The 19,256-nt window shown below is 36.4% G+C and overlaps 1 protein-coding gene and 1 long non-coding RNA gene across 5 annotated transcripts in view; one reads left to right on the forward strand and one right to left on the reverse strand.

Moving 5' to 3' along the window:
* Positions 1–19,256, reverse strand: part of SPHKAP (SPHK1 interactor, AKAP domain containing) — a 168,611-nt gene that overhangs the window by 98,086 nt on the left and 51,269 nt on the right. For 2 of the 3 annotated variants that reach the window (XM_077869098.1, XM_077869099.1), the window contains exon 4: positions 14,063–14,170. In XM_077869098.1, the coding sequence (XP_077725224.1) occupies positions 14,063–14,170 (108 nt within the window). Of the gene's footprint in view, positions 1–14,062; positions 14,229–19,256 lie in introns of those variants that run through there. The other variant, XM_077869100.1, reaches the window with a different exon arrangement.
* LOC144296145 (uncharacterized) lies at positions 35–17,823 on the forward strand. Of its 2 annotated transcripts, none has more exons than XR_013363302.1 (4): positions 35–219; positions 4,990–5,091; positions 5,672–5,758; positions 12,669–13,563. It is a non-coding gene; the product is annotated as an uncharacterized LOC144296145 (long non-coding RNA). The 2 variants fall into 2 exon arrangements; XR_013363301.1 differs by lacking the exon at positions 12,669–13,563 and adding an exon at positions 17,725–17,823 and having other exon boundaries at positions 38–219.

Here is a 19,256-nt window from a genome sequence, read left to right on the forward strand (position 1 = left end):
GGCTTACTGAAGGAAGAAAAATAGTCAATAAAATTGAGTTGTCATAAGAATACCTTTATGCCTGTGGCATTGATTGATGAATTCCCTTTGCAGTTATTAAGGTAAACCAAAAATACACCCCTGTTTCTTTTGCCTCTTAGGTAATTCAAACAGAAGGTGTTTTCACAGATGAAGCATCAGAGCCACAGCAACCTGCTGAGTTAACAAAATATGCTGAAGGTCAGTGTAAAAAAATAAAATAAAGTAAAATAGGCAGAAACATTATGCTGCTCTCATTAATTAAGCAAAATGTCACTTTTTTCCAATACTTCCCGGTCAAGAACAATGAATAACATTTGAAAAGAATCTTAAAACTGTAGGAAACTTTTGAGCTCACATCGACCAGGTCACTTGGGAATTCGTGGTGATAAATGAAGTGCAACCCTTAATTTTCGTATCAGTTTGTTTTTTTTTTTAAGCCTGCACCTACCTCATATTACTTATCAATGCTCTTAGACAAAAACTGCAGTGACCAGAGAATTCTCTTTGCTGCAGATAAATCTATCCATGAATTTCTGGTTAAAAATAAACAAAAATTTTAGTATGTTTCAAGAACACATGACTGAAGTCTCTTAGGTTGATAACACAATTTTATAGGAAGAAATGGCATAAGTAGGCAATTGGGAAAAAAAAAAAAGTAGGCAATTGGGTCTTCTATGCAGTTAGTACCAAAAATAATGACTCAGTTTTAGCTATTTGACATTTATCACCATTTGCCAGATTTCCTTTAATATTTAAGTACCTTCCAGCCAACAACTAGATTGCAAATCAATTCATGTAATATCTAGGGGGACATTTTAGCAACATTTATTTTGTGGGTTCACTTTGAAATTATATTCCCTAAAATTAAAAACAAAACAAAAATCCAGTGCTGTTTAACAGGTTCTTAATGACTGCTCAAGTGACTTTTGTTAGGTATTTTCAGAATAAAATTAACAAAAACATCGTCTGAAGTTGGACTCCAGGTATTACAAGAAACTCCAACTTCTTTCTTCCCCTGAAGAAAATCTTGGCTCTCTTGACAAGAATTCACTTGTTCACTTTACACAAAAATGAGATGCTCTCAGGTGTCACTATACTTGTGAACACAGCATAAAGTTTATAGTTGTCAAATGACTAAGTTGTGCACCTGAAGCTAACGTAACATTGTGTGTCAACTCTACTTCAATAACAAAATAATAAAAATTTTAAAAAAATTAATGAGATGTTCTCCAGGGACAAACTAAAATGCCTTAGCTTTCATAAAGACAATATCAACTCTACCTTCAACAAGTCTGAATGCTGAAGGACATTAAGCTACCTTTAACTGGAGACACGAAGCCCCTGTCTCTAGAGCTATAGATCCTGCCTGGGTCACCAAATTCCATGTTACAAAGTAAGGGGCTGGAAAAAGAAGCCAAGGGCCTGCTGGAGGAGCAGAAGTTCCAAGTGGAGAAGGCAAACCAAGAGCTCTAAAGGCTACTGCCCCATCCAGTACTCAGAGAGTTTGCCCTGAAGGAGATGTCCTCTATAGAAAAAGAGAGCTCAGAAACTCTCCCTAAAGGAACTGAGATTATCTGAAATGGAATCTGTGGAAGTTCAAGATAAGGGCATTCTTGAAAACAGTAGCTCCTCTTAATTAAGAGCAACAAGTTAAACCATAGGCCAGCTAGTTTACTAGGGAGAACCAGAAAGAGAAATAGCTAGGAGGAGCCCTCATGGGGTCAAAATAAAACTCAAAACTGGTCTCAAAAATTGTGGCTGCTTAAATTTAATTGGATCAGACTGCTGAGCAACTTCTACTCTAAGGCATTGTTAAAAGCAGTAGAGCAGTCAGCTGGTAAAATAGTAAAGTCAAACAGGCAGGGGTATAATATCAAATGAACCAGGAAACTCAAAAGAAAGATCAGAGAAAGACAGCCAAAGAGAGACTTGCTAAAACCAATGTCATCCTAGGTGACTGTGCACAGGCCGACGTCTATGAATCTCTGAGGAGTGACACCAAAGGCTTCACACTATAATGGGGAAATAGATTTCACTAAAACGACTTAGCCTAATCAAAATCAAATTTTAAAAAATCAAATAGCAACCAAACAAGCCCAGGAGAGTAAAGGAGGGATCAGTATTCAGAGCTGCTCTACTGTTTAAAATGCCCATTTTTCTGAGCTTCTTAAGATGCAGAGATCCTTTGCTTGTATTTTTATACCCCTCAGAGGTTCTGATAGGTAGTTTGCACATAGTAAACCTAATAAATGCCAGCTGGATGGGTAAGTACAGGCATCGCCACTTGAGATGACCAAGGGCTATGTGTTTTGGCTTGATGGTACAGACATATCAGATCTTAATGTCATTTATAGCTATGGTTGATGTAACCAAATATAATCTGACAATAATTTATCCACGAACATGTGACATTCTTAAATTTACTAAAAACAGCCAAAAAGCTAAATATCTAAATTTACTAAAAACAACCAAAACTTCTTGGAACTTTTCAATAGTTCCAAGGGTCTTCAGCTTGGATCACTAATACAAAGCTCTTATGCCTCAAATAAACGTAATCCTATAATGAAGGAATTGTACTTTTTATGAAATTTTGATACAATTATCATAATATTTTACAGAGGTGGGGGCCTACCAGAATACTGAAAAAGTATACTCTCTGCTTTAACAGCTGGTGGGTTTGAGCTTTAGACCTGGCCTTGCTACTAATCTACTCCTTAGCCCCGAGCAATCCCTTCCCTTTATTGCATTTTTTTCTTCTCACCTGAAAAGTGAGAGGGATGGGCAATATATCTTCTTAGTTTTATTTCAGCTTTTGGCTTCTTAGACATCACAAATGGAAGCTTAGCTACTTAGTTTGACAGAACAGAGAATCATTCTGTTTGCTTAGCATGTGGTGTAAACATGTTCTCCAGTTAATATTATATTTTGGTGCTACCAGGAGGCTCTGGCAAATAAATATTGTGAGTGTTTCCAATGTCAAAGTGCACCAATGTCAAAGTGTTTCTTCACTGGCCTGTCGTTTAGTGTAGCACTTTAAAAATTAGGATAGCCATGGTGAATCAGCTCCTTTGGAATTCATATTCAGTCCAATTGCAAACTAGAGCTAGGTCTTGAATTAGACACTGAACTGATTCAGCCCCTGGAGGAATTCTGTGATGCTGAGGGTGGTAGTGGGGACTGGGAATGTAATTATTCCTACCGTCAGAACCTTAAAATAAATCTAGGAATCTGTTGCTGCAAAAGATTTCTGGAGAAAAAGATAACAGGACCTTAGGGTCTTCTTGCTTTTTTCCCCCCTTCTCTATGTTTGCTTTTGATTTTTGTACATTAAATCTTTAGAAGAAATATATAGGGGCATGAGGCAATAAAATAGGGATAGTGAGACTGGAAATGCACAGCCAGAATTGACAAATCAAAAAAGCTTTTGGTAACCCATCAGAGATGAAAAGTAAAGGGAAAGATAAAATGAGTGTGATCCTAAGGAGCATAGCAAGGGGAAATATGTAGATTACAAACCATCAACAGAAATTGAAAATTTGGAAGTCAGACAAATTTTTGCATATTTACCACCAGCTATATTAAATTTGGGTTATTTCTGGGATGTTCAGGTGGGTATATCCAGCAAGTACCTAGAAATAAGTCTACAGTACAGAGATGGCAGCCATTGGCAAGTAGATATGGCTAAAGCCATGAGGTATGAATGAATGTTCCTGTGAACACAATCAGCAAGACGGGACCAGGCTTTTACATGGACCTTTGGAAAATGCTACCACAAAATGCCGGGTCATGGAGAGCAAAAGTCCAGGAATAAGACAAAGAAATAATGATCCCAGAGGCAGGAAAACAATTAGAAGAATAATGTTTTGGAGCCATGGAGAAAAGAGCTAGTCTTCAGAAGCTGAGTGGGAGTATGGGCACAGTTAGTTCTACTAAGAATGAGGCAATATAAACAGTGAAAACACATAGTGGATTTGGTGACACTAATAAGAACAATTTCAGCAAATGGTGAGACAGCCAGATAGTAGCCAGGTAGCAGAGACAGCATACTTTTTATTAGTTTTTAAGTTTGGTGATCAAGAGAAGGAGGAACATATGATGAATGTTTTCACAGGGAGAGAGGGTCAAGGAAAAGTGTTTTTCACGTGTTTTGATATGTGCTTTTTAAAGAAGCTGTGGAGTAACATAGGACTATGTAACAATGGAAAAGCATATGTAAGTTAAGTATTTAAGGATACAGCTGTGAAGAGTACTTTTATTAAGAATGATGACCACATGTTCTCTTTAAGACAAAGCAATTTTGAAGGAATGCAACATTGAAGTAATTGACAAATTAGCTATCAGTTCCAAATAAAGTAAGGAGTGCAGGAAATTTCAGTGAGTTTCTCAGGAATTAATTGGAAAAAAACGAATATGATATTTTTTCCTGAATTGTCATGAATAAGCAATGCTTAAAAGTTGAAACAACTGTTTTGTATGAACATAGTTGGACCAAACAAGTATGTAAGAATTCTTGAGGCAGCCAGCTGGTTCCAGGGTAGCCTGGGACAAGGAAATAGTTGAGCAAAGGCACACTGATGTTTGAAGAACAACAAGTATTCCAATGGACTTGGGGAAAGAGTGGTAGCAAGGAGTAATGGCTGATTAACAGACAAATATGGACAGGACAGATGGTGGAAGGTCTTGAAGTGGATGCTTCAGCCCAAATACACCTATGGTGTTAGTTTTTTATCTTGTGGACAATACTTTTTGGTTGACTCATTGTGAAGTGAATTGTTTACTTACCAGAACAACACTTTCAACAGAAATATATCCATTATGATACTATTAAAAATATTATATAAAATATAAAATATGTATTATATATTATATGTATGCATGAATATATATGTACACACATGTATATATGCACCATATGAATAAAGGAAAAGAAGTTGGCATAGTTTATATCCAATGTCCTTTATTTTCCAGGTTAGTTAAGACTCTATTTTCCAAATCATCTTCAGAGAGTAAAGCCACGGAAGATGATGTCTATTTGTGGAGAGTAGTAAAAATCTGGACAAGCTTATTCAGGTAATGAGAAAGGGGGCTCTAATAACATACTTGGCCCTACACTAACAGAATTTTTTAGCTGGAAAGCATTTGAGGGATTGTTTAGTGACAGAAGTCTTGAATTCAAAATGCAAATAGAAATTGGAAGATAACAAGAATGACACCAGGTGTGCACAAGATGAAGGGGCAGATGTCAGAAACTGGAAGTCCTACCAGCTAATTCCATCCCATAGATGTGCTCTGTTTTGTTTATACAATGTTGAAAGAAAATTTTATTACTGGCCAATTTTTAGAAATCACATTTCATGTAGAAAACAAAATTTCTGACTCTTCTTAAAAAACGAGGAGCCCTTCAGCCCAGGGCCCATATTCTCATTTGGAATTGAGATGAGTTCACATGTCTGTTCTTTCTGGTTTATGGGAGGAAGGGTGGAAGGAAATAACCTGAGTACAAAGAGTAGATCCATTAGGTACTAGAATTAGAGTGCTTTTCGTTCTTGTTGCTTTCCAATGATCTGTTATATAACTGCATCATATTTGATAAAAGAAATTTGATAAATAAATTTATTTATTTATATAAATGTAATATATCTCAATCTAGAAATTGGTTGCCTGGGATGTTCCAGAGGTACTGGATTCTATGTGTGGTAGAGGCAGTGGCCATAAATTAATTGACCTTGACCTACAGGTAGGTATTTTGAACTGCTTTTGACTGTCTCATGAACTTTTATTTTCAGTCCTTCCTTCCAGTATGTATGGTCACTGATGGAGGTAGCAAGTGGGCTGGGATCACTTGGGAGAAGTGGAGGCTGTGCTTGCCTTCCATGTCTGTGCAGGCATGAGGGGTAGCTTGAGCTGAAGCATATGAATGGTAGATACTTCAGGAGAGATGAGGAGTTATAGTTTTAGAAACTCTTGAGCAGCAATTGCAACTGGGTATGGTTTTGCCCCTCACCCACCACCCCCGGCCAGGAGAGATTGGCAACATCTGGAAGCATTTTTGGTTGCTCTGGAGAGTAGATCCTACTGGCATCTACTGGGTGGAGGCCAGAGATGCTGCTAAATACCCTACAATGCACAGGAAAGCATCCCTATAATAAAGAATCATCCAGCCTAATTCAACAATAGAGTCAAAGGTTGATAGATCCTGCTTTAGAAGAATTCATCCTTGGGTGCCTAATAAAACCACTTGAGCCACTACTGACTTAGGCTGTCTGCTGAATGATCATATTAAACAAACCCAAGGCACAATTTAGCAGGGGCACACTTTCCTTCATGCCTTCTGGCTTCAGACTTTCCACTTCAGATGGTTCCAGCAAGTACACTGAATGCCTCCAGATAATCCATTTCAATCTTGACATTACAGACTTTATGGACCAACCAATGTGCTCAGTACTCTCTGAAATGTAAAGTAAGGGCTGCCTCTGGTCTTCATAAGAGTGAAATATTCAAGTATGGAAGAGCAGAAATTCTTCATTTAGCATTTTCTCATTTCCTAATAAATCTCTAGGTTGAGCTTGTGGTCATTGTTACAAAAGAGAGAAATAGTATTCCAGAGGCTCTGAACTAAAAACCAGACATCCTATGGTGGTCATTAGCCAGGTCCACTTTTAAAACTTCTTCTTTTTCTTTCTTTATTTTTTTTAAAAACCTGAGATGCTAAACTGTAATACACACACACACACACACACACACACACACACACTATTACTTCTAACTAGTTTTCTTGGGATTTTGGAAGAACTGATTAAGAAAGACATGTTGGTCCAAACAAACAATTCTACTAAAAGGAAGTAGAAATTATGTAGTCAATATCCCTGAAGCTGAAAGGTATTTAACGAGGAACATTGTTTATTGTTTTCAGTTTTTCCCTATTGATAGACTTTCCACTCAGAGGAAAATTGCTATAATAGCAGGAATTGTATGAAATTCGAAACTAAAAGCTATTCTGAGCTATTTTAATAATGCATTCTTCTGTCAAAATGAATTTTTAAAAAACAGTTGAAAAATGGTATGAACACCCCAGGTTTAAAAGTACACTCAGGTCTATTCCTCTGATTGTACTTTAAGTGCAAAGATATCAGGACACATAAGATGCTCCATTATGTATTTGAAACTCAGGTTTACATGCTTAAATAATAAACTTTTGCTTTTGGGGCAAGCCTGAGACACGAGGATCAACGGATGAGCACTTATCAGAATACCCCATGCCCAGTTACAAACGCTCTTGGGGAAAGCCTGAGACATGAAGATCAACGGATGAGCACTTATCAGAATACCCCATGACCAGTAACAAACGCTCTTTTCTACCTACACACCCTCCCTGGTTTGGCTGGTCTTCCCAACTCTGACGGTCACCGTGAAGGGCCTTAAATCTCTCCTCTCTCAACTTGATCTTGCCAACAACTCCGATTTGTACATCCATCTGCCAACTTGACATTGCCACTTGGATGACTAAGACATTCAACACCATCCTCCTCCTCCCACCTCCAACTTGCTTCCCTCTCCTTTAGTCCTCACCATCACAGTAAATGAAACTTCCATCCATCTAGGAGCTTAAGCCCAAACCACAGGACTTATTCTTGATTTCTCTCTTTCCTTCATCCAACTGATTAACCTGTCCTATTTAAAATAAATTATGTACAATTTTGGACTCTATTTTTATGCATAATTATATTGTGAGCCTTTATTTCCTTGTGCCAAAATATTTTTATTTTCCAAACCTGGTTTGTAAAGAATGCATTAATCTTCATGGCATAAATGTCCAACATGTATTTAACCATGCCTGTATTATATTGTGAGCCATGCAAGGTCTTTCTTTTTTGCCATCACATGCAGTTAAGTTCATAGAATACTTAATAATGTTTACTTAATAACGTTACTTAATAATGTTTAATAATGTTTACTATGTGCAGGCATTGTTCTAAAACCTTAGACATAAAAAAAAACTTAGACATGTTAATGCATCTAATCTTTACAACCCATGAGATAAATACTGTAACAATTGACAAATTGACAAATGAGAAATTTGAGACATAGAGACTAAACAGCTTCTCAAGACTATGTAGTTAGAAAGGAGAGATGGGATTCAAATTGAAGCAGCCTGACTCCAGAGTTCATGTTCTAAATCAATCTCATGTGTTGCCTTGTGTACATTATTTTGTGCATTCTCTATATTTTATATTAGTCTGCTCGTAACTCTGGCCATTTCTTTAGAATATACTTCCAGAAGTGGATCAACAGTCATGAATATTTAAAATGTTTTGGACAATGCACATTACAAAGCTTTTCTCCAGAAAGATTATACTAACTTGTCAATTCCTACTCCTTAATGTCAGCTGTTTGAGAGTGTCTTCTTACTTACACCAACACTGGGTATCATAATTTTTACAATCTTAACCACTTTACTGGAAATATTCTGTAATAGTTGGAATTTATTTTCCTCGATTATCAGAGCAGTTAATTATTTTTTCAAGTCTAAATTAAAAATTGTATTATTCAGTGAATTTCTTTAAGATTTTATTTATTTATTAGAGAGAGAGAGAGAGAACAAGTAGGAGAGAGGTGCAGAAGGAGGAGGAGGAGCCTGACTCAGGGCTCCATCCCATAGTCCTGGGATTATGACCTGAACCAAAGGAAGAGGCTTAACTGAACCACCCATTTACCCCTTCAATGAATTTCTTATGTTTGGCCTTTTGCCAACTTTGCTATTGGAAATTTCACTTTTTCATAATGAATTGTGGCCACTCTTTATGCATTGCAATTAATACTGTGAGGCTATTATATACATATATACAGTTACACAGTCGTTATTTGGCTTTTCATTTTGTTTCAATGTTCACTGAAGCAAAAGCATTTAAAAATTGGTTTCTGCAGTTGCATCAAGCTTAAATAGTCATACAAATAACCACCTGGATTTCCCTCTTAATTCCTTTTCATATAATGAATTATTGGAAGTTTCATTCCACTTATTAGAGTGATATTTAGACGTACACTGTAATTCCTTGAGCCAATAAAAAAAGTCAAGGATCTTAATTTTTATTATGCAGCAGTTTACCTACAACATAAGTGATAGAATATGAATTCTATTTTCAATTAAAATAAACTCTAAAAATTCCCTCTTCAAAAAAATAAAAAATAAAAATAAATAAAAATAAAAATAAAAATTCCCTCTTCGTTTCAGCTCTGGGTTCAATTCTGGTTTTAAATATTTGTTTCCCACACTGAAGTATACAGAGATAAAGGGGCATCATGTCTGCAGCTCATTCTCAAAACTTTTAGAAAAAAAATCCTATATGTACACTTACACACAGTTGCACACACACACACACAGGGAAGGATAAGCAAATGCAATAAAAAGTTAGTATATGGGGAATCTAGGAATTTTAGGAATTCAGGCAATTTTGCTGTAAGTCCAAAGTTAAAGAATTTAAAAAATAAGTTCCAAGCTTGATTTTTAAAGGAAAAAAAATATTAAAAGTTGCTTGAAAGTTTGGTCAATATCTGGACTAGATCATTGTTCATTGTTCTATAATTGTATTTTTCCTTGATCATGTAAGTCTAGATTTTTCCATAGATCAATATATCAAGCAGAGAGTTCTCTAATTTATATTTTTTAATTTCATAATAGACTAGGTATATAAATATTTGGAGAAAGAATATAAAATAAAGAGCATACAAAAAATCATGTCATTGTTGCCACCAAATTGCATTGATGTCAGAGACTCACTGAACGGCTGTCAGATCTCTTCTTAGTTTTGCAGTGTCATGTGTGGGATGTTGAAGCCTGAGAATTTAATTTGTTTATTTAAAAATTTAAGGCAAATGTAACACATTTTCAAATACCATGATTTGTCAATTAAGATGCATACTAGAGGATGTAATTTATTTGCAGGGTGATAGCCAAGTCTTAAAATGATTAGTAAGAAAAGAGTCTGACAGTAGCTGTAAATAGAAGTAATGTGAATTGTCAAGGTAATTTTAATGAAGCATTAAAACAAAAGTGGATTTTTGAAAAACAAATTTTTTTGAGTAAATAGCAAAGAGTAATAGCAGATTAAAAAGTAACTAAATTAATTTTTAATTTTAAAAAAAGTCAAGGGTCAGGATGCCTGGGTGGCTCAGTGGTTGAGCATCTGCCTTCAGCTAAGGGCCTGATGCCAGGGTCGTGGGCCACATCAGGCTCCCAGCAGGAAGCCTGCTTCTCCCTCTGCGTTTGTCTCTGCCTCTCTCTCTGTGTTTCTCATGGATAAATAAATAAAAAATCTTAAAAAAAAAAGTCAAGAGTCTTGAAAATCCAATTTCTATTCCTTGTGTTAAGGACCTCTATTAAGATAATGCCTCAGCTGTTGGGTTTGAAAATTGGCTTCCAATTCCATTATCCCTTTCCACATTTCTTTCTTTTAAATAATCAGGTCAGGGGCACCTGGGTGGCTCAGTTGGTTTAGCTTCCAGCTCTTGACTTTGGTTCAGGTCATGATTTCCAGGTCATGAGATCAAGGTTGAGCTCTGCAAGCAGCTCAGGGTCTGCTTGTCCCACTCTCTCCTCTTGCTCTCTCTCTCTCTCAAATAAATAAATAAATCTTAAAAAAATAATCAAGTTTAAAAAAAAAAAAACCCTGAAAGCCAAGGTTAGTGATTTTTTTTTTTTTTTTTTTTTTGGAATCACAAATCAGAAAGAAAATGAAACTATGTAGGAGAACTCTAAGAAAACATAAACACATTGCTTATAATTGATACCTGGTGGAAAACTTTTAGGGGGCTCCTTGAGCCAGGCTTCCTGGCAAGATGTTCCTCTTTGGTGTGCCCCATATTATTTGACTGCTTCAAGCTACTCTTCATGAAGGCTCTTCATATTAGCTATGAGATGAGTGCAATTCTCTATTAAGATAATAACTAGAAAAACTCATCTCTTGATGCTTGACAACAGTCATACTGACCCATGTGCACAATACCCTGAATGTTTTCCAAATCTGAGTTTGTTTCTCAATAAAAATTTTAAGTGGACCTCTTGAATTCAGAAAATGTTGGTACTCTAAGGGTCTTAGTTCTAAGAAACTGCAAGTCTCGACGTTTGGAGTCAGTATATTGGGTACTAAGCCAATCAAAATTGGATCTGTAAAAGTTGGCTGCTAATTTTGACTGGGAAGAAATACATTAAAGAACCAATGATTAACACAGACCTATAAACAGAGTACAAAAAGTACAAAGCAATAAAATATAAGCCAACATTGCTACAGGTTCCTCGGATTCTGTTGTGATTATGTGAAAAGAGATTTTAATTTGGTATGATTTTACTCCACTGAATTTTTAAATGAAACTTGCATGAAGATACTATTTTAAAATGCAGTAAGTTTTCCTTTAAATTACAGCTTTCATGTTCATCCTGCTATGGAGAATTTGTTTTTATTTTTATTTTTTAAAGATTTTATTTATTTATTCATGAGACACACACACACAGAGAGAGAGAGAGAGAGAGAGAGAGAGAGAGAGGCAGAGACACAGGCAGAGGGAGAAGCAAGCTCCATGCAGGGAGCCCGATGTGGGACTGGATTCTGGGACTCCAGGATCACACCCTAGGCCAAAGGCAGGTGCTAAACTACTGAGCCACCCAGGGATCCCCGAGAATTTGTTTTTAAGAAGCAATTAAGTACATGAATTAATAAAACCCTAAAAAACAAACAACAATAGGTATTATCCTGACCATTTTGGCCACTCCTTATGTATGGTTGACGTGATCAAAAGGTCCTGGTCCTGGTCAGATATCTCCATGGCTCACCTTTATTTACTCTCTAAATAATTGCTTCCCTTCAGCAATGCCTAACACTGGACTCTGTTTCTTCTTCTCGCCCTAGAAATCCGTGCCAAGTCAGAAAGAGAGAAAGGACTCGTACATGAAGAAAAGGGGATTAGAGGTTATATTTTTGAGAGATTAAGGATACTTTGCCATAAGGATTTTGAAATTTCTTTAGCTTTAGAATCATGGACAATTTTTATAAACAGTGTGGGAAAACAAATCTTCCAGTATGCCTTTTATTTGTGTTTAGGCTTTTCCCCTTTTGGAAAGAATAGAAAGAACTGTAAAGGCAGGATGAATCAACCTGAATGATGTCATCTGACACTATAAAGGGACAAAGAATTAAGGAAAGAAGTCATATGGTTTTAAGTCCAAATTTGAGTCTATTGGGATTGGTGGGGAGTAGGAGGAGAGTTCTCTTTACTTAGGGAGATCCAATGGTAATCTTAAATCTGGTTATAAATTTAGCATTTCTAATTGCAGATCTGCAATCCAGATTCCAAAAATATAAAGGTTAGAGAAGACCTCTTTGCCCTCCACCACACAATTTTTAGGGCCCCAACATTCATGCCTTCTCCAAGTGTAAGACTTTTTTTTAAGGTTTTATTTATTTATTTGAGAGAGAGAGAGAGAGACAGAGACAGAGCATAGGTGAGGAGGGGCAGAGGGAGAGGATCTCAAGCAGATGCCCTGCTGACTGTAGAGCCCAATGTGGGGCTCAATCCCAGAAACCCTGAGATCATGACCAGAGCTGAAATTATTTTTTTTTATTTTATTTATTTATTTTTTTAATTTTTTCCAGAGCTGAAATTAAAAGTCACTTAACCAACTGAGACACCCAGGCGCCCCTCCAAGTGGGAGACTTCTTAATACAGGAGATGCTTGGACGACAACTTTTTCCAGAATGTAGCTAGAGAGCTTTTATGCTGCATTTCTCTCCCTTTCACAGTGGATAGCTATGTGATTAGAAATATCTATCCACAAATGCTTGCATTTTCTAACTCACCTCAGAAATGAATTTGGAAAAAAGGTATCACTATTAAATTACTTGCCACCTAATCCTTTTTGTTTTTCCCAAAGATTTTTAGACATCAATCAGTTATCTGGATAAAGGATTAAAAGTCCTAAAAGTAGCAGGATTAAAATCATTTGCCTAAACAAGGAAATTGAAATAAGTCTGTTGAATGGACTCTGCTTTCCTTGTGCGATGGGACTCTGCAGTGTGAAATGTTTTATATCCTCTGTCTGCCAGTTCTGGTTCTGCCCATTATATATATAAAAAGCTTCTTCATCCCATTTTCAGCTTCCTTCTTTTTTTGTTTTATTTTTTTCTTTTAACAGAAACGCTGGCATTCACCTTACTGCCAAGAATAGCTCAGAGCTGAAGTTCTCAGTTTAGTCATGAGAATTACATTTCTCTCCGCTTTGGAAATACTCTTCCCCAATCTCTGTAATTATGACCCCCAAAGGGCTAGGTGATTTCAATTAAAATGAAACATATCGCTTTGTAGAACATACAGGATGGAGCATATGTCAACAGGAAGAAAAATCATATTGTTGATTTTCTCATATCAGTAATACATATCCACATATTAAGATAAGAATTTTGTTTATAAGAACATCTCTTCCTTAAAAAAGGTTTTGTACGTGAAGCTCAGCTCCAGTATATTAAAATGTATGCCTGTGGATTTCTTAGGTTGAAAGGTTTTCAGATGATGACCATAACTTATAAGAATGGTAGAAAATTTGTACACAATTTTCCTGTTGGAAAATACCTACTAGCAGCAGTTATAAAATATATTGAAAAGAATACAAGAGAGCTCTTGAATGGTCTCTTATTTCTCATCATATGATTCTTTTTTTTTTTCATCATACGGTTCTATTTCTGAATCTTTTTCTCAGTCTTGAAAATACAAACATCATTTTTCCTTTAAAGGGAATTGATCAGGTTAATTTACCCACTGAAATGAGCAAAGGGAGAGTAGAAACATGAGCTCGGCATGCTATTTTGTTAATGGTCCATATAAACCAGTTATGCATGTTCAAAATGATACTTTCCAAAAAAAAAAAAAAAAAAAAAAAGATACTTTCCTAACCTTGTATTTAAAGAATTATGAAACCTCCATCTTTAGCATGAGCACACATGCCGGAGTCTCTGCTTTGTCAGATTATATCCTGAGAGTTATGTTTACTTACAGAAGCGCAGTTTTCAGACTTGTCTTCCACAAAACCAATCTGGCAAGGTGTCCTTTGATTCTGCAACCAGTAGTCTGTAGACTCAAGCAGGCTGTTGCTGCAAAGAACCTGAAGGGAATCAAGAAAACCTTCTCAGTGTTACACGGCCAGGCTTTCTATTTCAACAAGCAGCTCTTTTCTGAAGAATCTGTAGGTGTTTTCTTTACCTCAGAGCATCTGAATACTGGAAAAAAAAAAAAAAACTGAAATGATAATAACACCTCTTGAATGTGTAAAATACTCAACCAGGAGTTGGTTTTAGAGGAGTACACTAATATTAATCCTGATGTTTCTTCTGTTATCAAATCTAACATCTGGAAACTTCCATGATGTCTGTGTGGAAACCTCAAATGATGATTCTGGGGTGTGGTTCAATTGGCAATGGGGATCAAAGTGCATTTTAGTGCTAGGGCTCTTGCTCACTCTATGAATATTTTCAATCTTAAAAAATGTGATGTTTTTCTCTGGTGCAATGTTGCTACTGAAATGACGATCCTTCAGCTTCAGTTTTGCTAACATGTCTGTGAAATGGGGTTCAATTCTTGTTAAATATCTAAAGTACTATACCAAGTTATTAGGAATAAGTAAAGCTCATCATGATAAACATTTTCCATGTTGAAACAGTAAAGCAGAACAAATCTGAATATGTGAATCAACAAAACCAAGATTTATAAATCACATGCTTCTGGGCTTGGTTTTTAAACCAAGGAAGAAAATTTGTTTACTTTTAAATTTCTTTACTTTTAAAAAATTTATTTATTTATTTATTTATTTGAGAGAGAAAGGGTGTGAGAGTGAATGCGCACCTGTAGGAGTGGGGGTGGAAGGCAAGAGGGAGAAGTAGGCTCCTCACTGAGCTGGGAGCCCGAGGCAGGGGCTCAATCCCAGGACCCTGAGATCATGACCTAAGCCAAAGTCAGATGCTTAACCCACTGAGCCCCCCAGAGCCCCCCAAAATTATATTTCTGAGACAAGACATTTTGAAGATGCAATCTCATGAATAACCAAACAATTCAAATTCTAATGTGTCTTAACTCTACCCAAACAGTGTGTAAGATTTTCCCCATCTTACAGTTGATGCCCAATGTTGAACTATTCATCTAGACTCACTTTATTTAAAGTAGAAAAAGGCTCTTGGCCCACTCTACTCCTTACTGCTAATCACTTCCACTGCCAGCATGGAATAGAGTTCAAGAGCATGGACATCAGTGGTCTGAGTTGAAATCCTAGCTTAGTCATCAGAGGCAGAATAACCTTGGGCAGCTGACTTCAATTCCGAGTTTCAGTTTCCACACTTGTGGATGGAGAAAATAAAGCTCACTGGTGGGATCACTGAGTACTCAGGGAGATGACACGTGTCATACACTGTGGCATGCAGATGGCAGGTTATCCTCCTAATACATGCTTTTCACTGTTACTATTTGAAATGAACTACAAAGGGAAATGGAAAATTGGATGCCTTCACTTGAAATTAGTGAATTGAAAGCATTTCAGATCTGTGAAGACAAATTGTCTTTAGCAAATATTCTAATCTGAGGTGTGATTTTAGTTCTGCATTTTGTAGTATTAATAGTTGCAGTTACTATTTTTTGTGTGCTTAGAATGTGCTGGAAAATGTGCTAAATTTTTCTTTTCTTTTTTTACCTTTTAATTTCATCTTTATTGCAACACTCTAAGGTAGAAGTTATTTTAAAGATAAGGATCTTCACAGAAATTGTTATTTTGAAGGTGAAGATCTTGAGGCTCAGAAAAATTTGAGTTTCTTCCCCAAACTGCTCAGAAACTGACTTAGGATTTGGTTTTGGAGTTACCAAGGCCTTTAAGTGAAATAATTTAATTATGCTGTCTTCCATAACCCATACAAAATGACTCTAATTTGGGGCATGTTTCTCAAAAATTATGTGCATCTCATTTTTGTTAATGTAACTATACCTTCTTACAGACTTTCATTTTTATTTTTATTATTTTTTTTAAGACAGAGAGAGAGAGAGAGAGCATAAGCAGAAGGGGCAGAGGTAGAGGAACAGAGAAAATCTTAAGCAGGCTCTATGGCCAGCACGGAGCAATATGGAGCTCCAATTCATGACCCTGAGATCATGACCTGAGCTGAAATCAAGTCACACACTCAGCCAACTGAGCCACCCACACACCCTAAGGACCTCCATTTTAAAGCTATTTTCCATGAATGAAATTATGAGGTGACATTTTTCTTTAAGGAGAAGAAACATTTTGTGATGTAAATTATAATCATGAAATTAATCCATTTGGCAAGTATGGCAGTATTTTAATTTCTCAAAGGAAAGCATGATTTTATATCTATTTGTATTAACACTGAAACTCATATTGTCATGCTTCTGCTTCTCGCCTGTGTGATTTTTAAAATTTAGAACACCCATCAGTAAAGCTTTCATTCACTTTGAACCATAAGAACATTAGAGATTTAAAATGGAGGCATCAAATGAATTTAACGATTAATAATACTTTGCAGTGTGTGTAATAAACACTGACTACAATCACTTCTTAGTCATTGCAAAACTCACTCCTCAAAAAGTAGCCAATAGATGTCTTCTATTTTCTAATATATTCAAAGCACATAGCATTTATGGTTGCAACAAATATGTCAATTAAAGAAAGCAACTGTCACTTATCAGAGCATATGGACTATTCTTGTCCAAGGTCAGCCTTAGGAAGAGGACAGAGTTCAGACACAAGTCACTTGGGTGTTTCCGAAAAATGGTGACTGGGTTGGCATGTTTTCCTGGTGAAATAATGAGAGGCAGAGACAGAGGCATCCAAAGCCTCAGCCTGACACTTCCCACCATCAGATGCCCACATCTGTGAAAAACATGACCATGATGAGGCCGATGGAGATAAGAGCTGGCTAACTTGCTGGAATTCTCCTACATTTAACTTCTCCAACAGAGAAATGAGGGCAGAATGATGAATCTGTCAAGTCTTCTACTTTAGAGGTATTTTTTGCACCTATTTTTAAAGTAAATAATAACTGAAAATATACAAAGACCTTGTTTTGTCCTATCCTAGCAGTGAGAAAAGTCAACAGCTTTTTGGTGGAAAATGCTTGCTCAGTGGAAAATGCTAGAAAGACTTCCTGTTTGGCTATTCCATATCCCTGGGATAATGAGTGTCTTCTCTATGATACATATTTGTTTCAGAGGAAATAGAAATGACAGATAAAAGAAGTGGAATTTAAAATTAAACCTAAATCTTTCAATGTCTTAGGAGAAATGTTTTGAAGAGAATTTTGATGAGAGTATTCACTCACTATGTAACCTTAAAATTTGTATTTTATTCATTATAATGAAAAAAATAGTTCACCTGGTTATGTTAGTAATTAAAAGAAAGTTGCCCCTTACATTTCATTAATATTTAGAGATTATTAATACCTATATTCTTTAACTATTGACCAAAAAATACTATAGGTACTCTGAATGCTCTGGGCTAATGCTCTAATATATATTATCTGAATTAAACCTCTAGACATACAAGGTAGAATTTAAGGCCCATATATGTAATGTGCTTAAAACAAGAGAACTCATAGCAAGTTCTCACAGTTATCACAGTTATGTTAAGTTATCACAGCAATGATTATTCTCCTTTCCTAGGCTTAGGGGCATCCATAATTTGCCTAGTTGGTGGAGAACTAGGATTTGAGCTGGGCTCTCTGACCCCAAAGCCCCCATTATCCAGTACTCCGTTGCAGGTTGGTAAAATTACATAATTTCTTGTCTTTGGGTTCTAAGGAACCCCAATCCATGCATTGATTCATCTCTCTCTCTCTCAGGGCCCGGTCTGAGTGATACAGAGGTTTGGGTCCCAGTCCTGAGTCTACTGTCTATGTGGTCAAGTCACCCATTAGCTTCCAGCCTCAGTTTCTGTAAACAATTCACTCATGTGATCTGAAGGCCCCTTTTACACTGAGAAGCATGTAACTCTCCCCCCTCCTCCTCCTGCTTGCCCTCCCTCTGCTTTCTTCTCTCCCAAATACATGAAAAGCCAAATAAGCAAACAGAATAAAAATTCAGCCTCCAATAAACCACTTAGCATCATGTTAGGCAATTTTAACTTGTGAAGAGCTTTTGGTTTAATGGTTTAGACAAACCATTAGAGACACAGGCATACTAGAAGGAAGAATATGTACTTGAAAATTTAATGATTTTGAATCCTTATGAATATAATCACCCTGCTGAGAGAGTCACTTGTCTGAGGGGGGAAAGAGAAAAACTCACCAGGTTCTCAATGGCTCATTTATTTATCTGCTATTTTTAGTTGCAGGTTTACTTATTTCAGATGAAGAGCTAATAATGAATGTGCTATGTGTTCACAAACTCGAAATAATAATGACACAGTTTCTCTTAAAAAAAAATGCATGTCCTAAACAATGAAGAAAGATCTGTGTGTTCTATTTTACAGTGATTTCTCTTTTTCATAGAGAGATCCAAGTTACAGAAATATACTTTCAACATGGAATGGGGAGGGAGAAATAAACTCTCAGTAACCTGGACACATCTAAGCAATGCCTTAAATCTTTTTTTTTTTTTTTTTTTTTTTTTCAAAAAGTAACCTAGGTTGAAGAAGACAGTACCTTACAGTTGGTTAGTCACAGAGGTTTAGAGGCAGAACTGAAATTCTATGTCACCTCATCACTTACTGAGTAAACTTGGGCAAGTCCTCTAACTGCTTTGGGACTTAGTTTCTGCACCTATTACATGGGAACAATTGCAGCCCCTTCAGAAAGTCATTCTAAGGTTCAAATAAGAACCATGAGAGACTCTTAACTATGGGGAAGAAACTGAGGGTGGCTGGAAGGGAGGTGGGTGGGGTGATGAAGTAACTGGGTAACGGGCATTAAGGAGGGCACGTGATGTGATGAGCACTGGGTGTTGTATGCAACTGAGGAATTACTGAACCCTACATCTGAAACTAATGATGTACGATAGGTTGGCTCACTGATTTTAAATAAAAATAAATAAATCAGTGAACTCTGAAAAGAAAATGTTTGTAAAGGGCTAATCTCTTCAGAGTAGGCAAGTGGTACAGGATAGCTGTTGTCAAGAGAATGCAGTGCAATTTAGACAAGATTTTCCATCGAGCATTCTCTTGATCTTTGCACAACAGTTGACAATTTTTATTATTC

The sequence above is a fragment of the Canis aureus genome, chromosome 24, assembly GCF_053574225.1.
Source record: "Canis aureus isolate CA01 chromosome 24, VMU_Caureus_v.1.0, whole genome shotgun sequence".
Taxonomy (NCBI): Eukaryota; Metazoa; Chordata; class Mammalia; order Carnivora; family Canidae; genus Canis; species Canis aureus.